The sequence below is a fragment of the Sinocyclocheilus anshuiensis genome, unplaced genomic scaffold, assembly GCF_001515605.1.
Source record: "Sinocyclocheilus anshuiensis isolate Anshui unplaced genomic scaffold, SAMN03320099.WGS_v1.1 scaffold197, whole genome shotgun sequence".
In the NCBI taxonomy this organism is placed as follows: domain Eukaryota; kingdom Metazoa; phylum Chordata; class Actinopteri; order Cypriniformes; family Cyprinidae; genus Sinocyclocheilus; species Sinocyclocheilus anshuiensis.
The window spans coordinates 384,315-390,314 of record NW_015540856.1 but is presented as its reverse complement, the minus strand read 5'-3'; the positions used below and the strand labels follow the sequence as shown (position 1 = coordinate 390,314).

At 37.2% G+C, this 6,000-nt stretch overlaps 2 protein-coding genes across 2 annotated transcripts in view; one reads left to right on the top strand and one right to left on the bottom strand.

The window, feature by feature from the left end:
• The window catches only part of LOC107687834 (protein TSSC1), a 45,910-nt gene extending 43,432 nt beyond the window's left edge, over positions 1–2,478 (bottom strand). Inside the window, exons 1-2 of the mRNA XM_016485307.1 lie at positions 2,268–2,478; positions 1,053–1,136 (exon numbers count right to left, since the gene is read on the bottom strand). Of these exons, the coding sequence (XP_016340793.1) occupies positions 1,053–1,136; positions 2,268–2,315 (132 nt within the window). The 5' untranslated portion in view covers positions 2,316–2,478. The remainder of the gene's footprint in view (positions 1–1,052; positions 1,137–2,267) is intronic.
• A 38-nt stretch (positions 2,479–2,516) lies between these two features.
• Positions 2,517–6,000, top strand: part of LOC107687835 (trafficking protein particle complex subunit 12-like) — a 35,587-nt gene continuing 32,103 nt past the window's right edge. The window contains exons 1-2 of the mRNA XM_016485308.1: positions 2,517–2,616; positions 3,340–4,508. Coding sequence (XP_016340794.1) covers positions 3,360–4,508 — 1,149 coding nt within the window. The 5' untranslated portion in view covers positions 2,517–2,616; positions 3,340–3,359. The remainder of the gene's footprint in view (positions 2,617–3,339; positions 4,509–6,000) is intronic.

Here is a 6,000-nt window from a genome sequence, read left to right as displayed (position 1 = left end):
ATATAAGATTAGTATTGACCAAGTTCAGAGGCTGTCATATGTGGATCAACTTACCATGTTGTGTATTTTCAACGGTTTCAATATGAAAAATAACTTTTATATTGATTCAATGGTTTTATTGCATTTTGAAGAAAAAAAAAGTGTCATGGATTTAACGCATTTTGGCAAAATGGATTTATAGCGTTTTGGAACCAAACTCTTCATATATAATATGTATTATTCTATTTATTTTATAATACTAATAATTATTTATTAACTTTAAGTTATTAATTAATTAATTAATAACTTAATTATTAATCATCTAATTTATTTTGCTAAATGTTATTATTATTATTAATCTTAATTATTAATTTTATTAATTCCATCTTTTTTTTTAAGGTTAAACATCTTAAAGTATATAAACAGTTGAGCACAACTGTATAATCTTAAAGCAGGTCTGAAAATCTTTTTCAAACGGGGTGTTTTTGGGAAACCTGTTTGCAAACAGTCGTTTGTAGTCACTACAAATCACTATTAATGCCTACATTTTTAAATGTATGTGAATTCTTCCAACTATTAAATCAAAGTCTGATATAAACAACAATAAAACTGCAACAGACTCGTTACAGACCCAGAAAGGTTGTTGGAGAGTCATTACACCTCCACATGCACTAAAACTGCCACCGTACCCTAACAAGGGCTAATGTAACAATGCAACAAGAGATAAATGCTTTCAATTACATGTTAATCGGTGATTTGCTTTTAACCTGCTGTGACAAACAAGAAGATATTTTGTTGTGTTGTATTTTTGAGGTGTTTTCTTGAGTAGCCATAAAACTTTGGTAACACTTTTCACTTTAATAAGTTTCTATATGTTAGGCCTAACATCAGTTAAAGCTGGTATGTAGTGTAGTGTGTTATGCGTGAACATGAATTAATAAACATGACAAGCACACGCATTCAGAAACCTGCTATAAAAAAGCCTGTGAATATATAACATCAATATAGCAAATATGAGAATTCCAGATAAATCCACAGGATGCACAATCAATCCCATGCATCCGTCCACTCACCTGGTTATCAAATTTGAGTGACTGTGTGCCCACTAGAAACCTGATGGCATCTGTCTCAGCTGTCTGAGCTGTCAGAGCACGTGCCTGAAAACATACGGAGAGGACGACAGCCCATGCATTAATGATACACAGCCAAAATACTGGAAAATACAATACATATATGACACCAAATGCCTGCGAGTTGCTACCTAGACTGCATTTTCGGGCATCATAGGTGAGCTCATTAGTATGTTTGCTGCCCATAGTTCACGCGGAAATGTTGTCTAGGTAAGCAGCTTACTGGATACACGATTGCTATGTAGGAAGCATTACAATCTAGACAAGCAGCTCATTTGATATCCGAAACTGCTGTTTCTAGACAGCTTACTAGATGCCCAAAACCGCTGTCTAGCTAAACATATCATTTAAATGACCTAAAATGACATCTGGATAGGCAGTCGAACCAATGGCAAAAATACTGGCTGGGTAGGCAGCTCACTAAACACAGCTAAAAATACATAAATATTGTCTGATCCAGTGTTATTTTAGTATCAGTGAGGTGGTGTTATAGCTTTTATTAATATTTTAAAATATTTTTTTATTATTATTTTTATTTAATTATATTTATTTTATTTTATTAATTTAATTGTACTTTTATTAAGGTTTTAGTATTTTTTTTTTTTTTCATTTTTATTAGCTTATTTGAAATATGTCTATATTATTTTTTATTTCAATTTTAGTCTTAGTTAGTTTAGTTCATCAAGTTAAACTATATAGAAACGAGCTAAAATAAGAGCAAGCTGAAATGAGTTTATTTTATTTTATTATATTTTATTTCGTTTTAGTTTAGCTAGCTATAATAACCCTGATCTGATCTTAAGTATGTAAACAATGGTACAAAAAATGTACAAATCTGGTACAAAAAAATGTATACATATGGTATATATCTTTTATTTTTGGCATATTGTTATGAATATGACAATCATAATATATTGCAGTGCTATGGTATTAGCATCTGATTCTACACGTGTGTATGCTTTATACACTGTGACAGATGTTTGAAACGGAAAACATCTCTCCATTTGTTATGTTTAATACAAAACCTAGTTTTTAATAACCATCTGATATTAAGCATGTAACTATCACAACAGTCAAACACAGGCACCAGTTCACTGTGAAACAGCTCGTGTATTTCTGTTGTGTGCATACATTAAAAGGTAAATAATGCTACAGTACCTGAAACTCCAGGCCGTAAATAACCGGTGCATCATCGTCCATCTTCATTCAGTCAGTCACTTATTCATCTATCATTTAATTAACATTAACATTCTCGTGTTCATCAAATACTACTAACAGGCACAGCAGTTCCGCACGAGTAAAATAAGACTTACGCAAACGGCGCATGGAAACTCCCGTAACACTCTTCACTATGATTTCGTTCTTCAGGTTTCGTGAACGTAAGTGTTGTTCGAGAATACCAGCCTCCGCCGTAGCGAAGATGTTTGACACCTTTCGCACACCGTAGGGTTATTTTGCTTACGTCGGTGTTTACACTGCTGTCATCCTAGCGTTCATTTAACAGAAGGTAAAGTCTTGTTTTTACTGTTTTATTATAATATATATTTTTTTATCTCTATACGGACGTATTGTGAAGAATATGAGGGTCTCTGAAATGTCAACATTGCGTTTTAGTCTAAATTAATCATGCAGTTGCTACAGAGCTCTTCGGATATTCAGCATGTGGTTATTTTTATTGATAAACAGCATTTTAATAATGTTTCTGTATTAATGTTCGGATTTCTATCATTACTTGTATAATGATTCCAGTGGCTCATTTGCTATTATGTAATTCTTATTATTTAGATAAAACGAGAAAAGGTTTACAGGTTTTATGTTTTTCAGACAAGCTTAAAGGTTATTTGTCGAATCATGATATTTCTCTATACTTTAGTCTTTCTGATTTGTGCTATAGTATTTCGATAAATGATTGTTTCCTTAAATATTGTGTGAACTATAGAAAGGCAAGATGTCATGGGTCGAAAAAAACACTCTGAAGTTCAGCTAATTGCATTTAATATATAAAGTATAATACATTAACATTTAATTGCAGTTAATATGCAATTAAGTGTCCAAAAATATTACATTCAGTTCACACTTAAATATATATTTTTAATGTAGATTATTTGCACAATAAGTATGCTGAAGTGTCCTTCTTTTTCTCAAGGGTGTTGTGTATGTGACTATAGTTTATTTATTAGTCATTTATCTTGATGTGTTGATCTCTGTTTTGTTTGAACTGGGATCGCAGGGAACATCCAGGCTGGACTCATGGACAGCAGTGAAGCTCCAGCTCAGAGGCCTGTTACTCTGGATATAGATGGAGCAGCTGAGACGCTAGATGCCTCCGTCCCGTCCCAGACCGACCCGACAGAAGACTCTTTCCGAGAGGAGAGCATCGACCTGGACGCCGAAGCGTTTGTTTCGCCGCAGGATGACAGCAGTCACTTTGAGAGCCTGATAGACAAGCTGAATGACCAGATGATGGAGAGCGTGATGATTTCCGACTCCCCGAATAGCGAGGAAGAGGACGTGGTTCCCATTGACTCGCTTTTGGAGCAGAATGAAGAGGAGGAGGCCAAAACTCCTGATGGAGATACAGAAGAAAGAAACGAAGACGTAAGCACAGCCAGCGCTGCTGAACCTGAGGAGGCATCTGAGGCTTTATTTAAAGAAGAGAACGAGGAGGAAAAGATTGTACGGTCGGATGACAAAAGGGAAAATGTTGCACCAGACGGCCCAAAACCAGAGGCTCCCAAAACTCAGGAGCCAGCGCTTGAGATGGATACGGATACGCCCCCCAAAGACGAGGCCGTCCTGGTGTGTACCATCTTTAGCCAGGGTGTGCAACCCAAAGCACAAGCCCTGATTCCCGACGGCTTTCAGCCCACGCTGGTAAAATCTCCAAGTTTCACCATCGGCAACACAGAAACCCCCAACAAACTGGTCCCTCAAGTGTGCCAGCCGAGCCCCAGCCTCAGCAAGTTCTTCACGGATAGCAGCACGGTCAACCCCGCCTCAGACTTCTTCGATTCTTTCACAACGTCCACGTCTTTCATATCAATCAGCAACCCAAACGCAGAGTCGCCCAAAGCAGCCGCCCCTCCAGAGTCTCCTCTCTTATCTGCCGCCACCGCTGCGGAAACCGTACCGACCAGCACATACTTCACCCCCGTCGCTACCAAACCTCAAGTAAGTCCCGTAGAGCCCATGAACCAGCTCCAGGCTGTGTTCCCGAGCGGCGACGACCCCTTCGGAAGCGCTCTGATCACCAGCGAGCTGGATAAGCGCTATGACGCCTGGCTTCCCTCAGAGGACACCAGGAAAGTGCTGATATCGGTGGCCACACAGCAGATCAGTCCTGTCCAGATAGACAGAGAGCAGCTGGCCATGCCTGGACTCAAGTTTGACAACCTACAGGTCAGTGCAAAATTACATTTTCAAATTTCAAATGACCCAAAAATAAATATTGTGTCATTATTAAAGGCACAATATGTAATTTTCGCCCGCTAGATGGCGCGTATTCAAAATAAACAAAGAGACCGTTGTATTTTGTTGTTGCATTCAAGCAATTGACGCCGAACTGCCGCTAATTCGAAAGTGAAAGTAAAATGCGCACAGCGCTTTTAAGCTATTTAAAAGCGAAGGAAAGCGAGGAAAAGAGGGAATGCCCCGCCCCCGCGGTGATACTGGTATTACCGGTGTTGTCACACGTCGATTAACCGGTGGGAAAATGTCCTCACCGTCACAACCCTAGTTTCAACCAGTTTTGTATTGTTATAATGTCAATAGTGTATATAAATGAACAATGTGTATTCTTTCTCTGTGTTCCCTGCACCAAGATATCCCTGTTTATCTGTCAGCACAAGTCTGCCACACTCTTAAAACACAGGTTCTTTATTGCTGTTAATGGTTCCAAGAAAACCTTCCATGGGACCTTTGTTGTGGAAAAAGGTTCTTTAGATGATTAAAATAAGACTAAGAACTCTTCATTGAACCCAAAATGGTCCTTCTATGGCATCACTGCAAAACTGCATTTTGAAAACATTGTTTTTAACCGTGCAGATGATGTAAAACATCTCACCCGGTGGCTTTTTGACCCCCCCAGGGCTTTTGTGAAAACTAGAGCTCATACTTGCACATTTTTTGTATCCCTGCTCACGGTTGAATCGAGCCCAGTGCATTATGGGTGTTGAATTTGCAGCACTTTTTGTCTGTTTCTTCTAGTCATGTAGTACTGATTAAAGCACAAATCACATTTCTACTACATAGACAGGCAAGTTTTATTAAATGCCAATCTTGCTTTTGAGCTAATTTGAATGAATTAGCCATTTATCATGGAATACATGAAGGTACTTTATGCATATTATTGGGTTCTGAGTAAACAGTAAAAGCATACAGGTTTGGTGCAATATTAGCATATAATAATGACAGAATTTTCTTCACTAGCGTAATTAAAGGCTTAACTAGAAGCTTTCTGTTTCAATGATACATATGTCAGCGCAGCGCATACACTACCATTCGAAAATGTCTGAAGAGCTTAGATAAAAATTAATACTTTTATTCTGCAAGGATGCATTAAATTGTACAAAAGTGACAGTAAAGGCATTTATAATATTCTTTCACATAAATGCTGTTCTTTTGAACATTGTATTCATTAACGAATCCTGAAAAATAAAATGTATCACGATTATCACGTGTGAGCAGCAAATCACTTCTGAAGATCATGTGACACTGAAGACTGGAGTAATGATGCTGAAATAAATTACATGGAAAACAGTTATTTTACATTATAATATTAAATCACAGTATTATGTTTTTTACTGTATTTTTATCAATAAATCAGTCAATCAATAAATAAAAACAATCTTTCAGGTCTTTAACTTGCAGTAAATATGTGTCTAGTAAATAA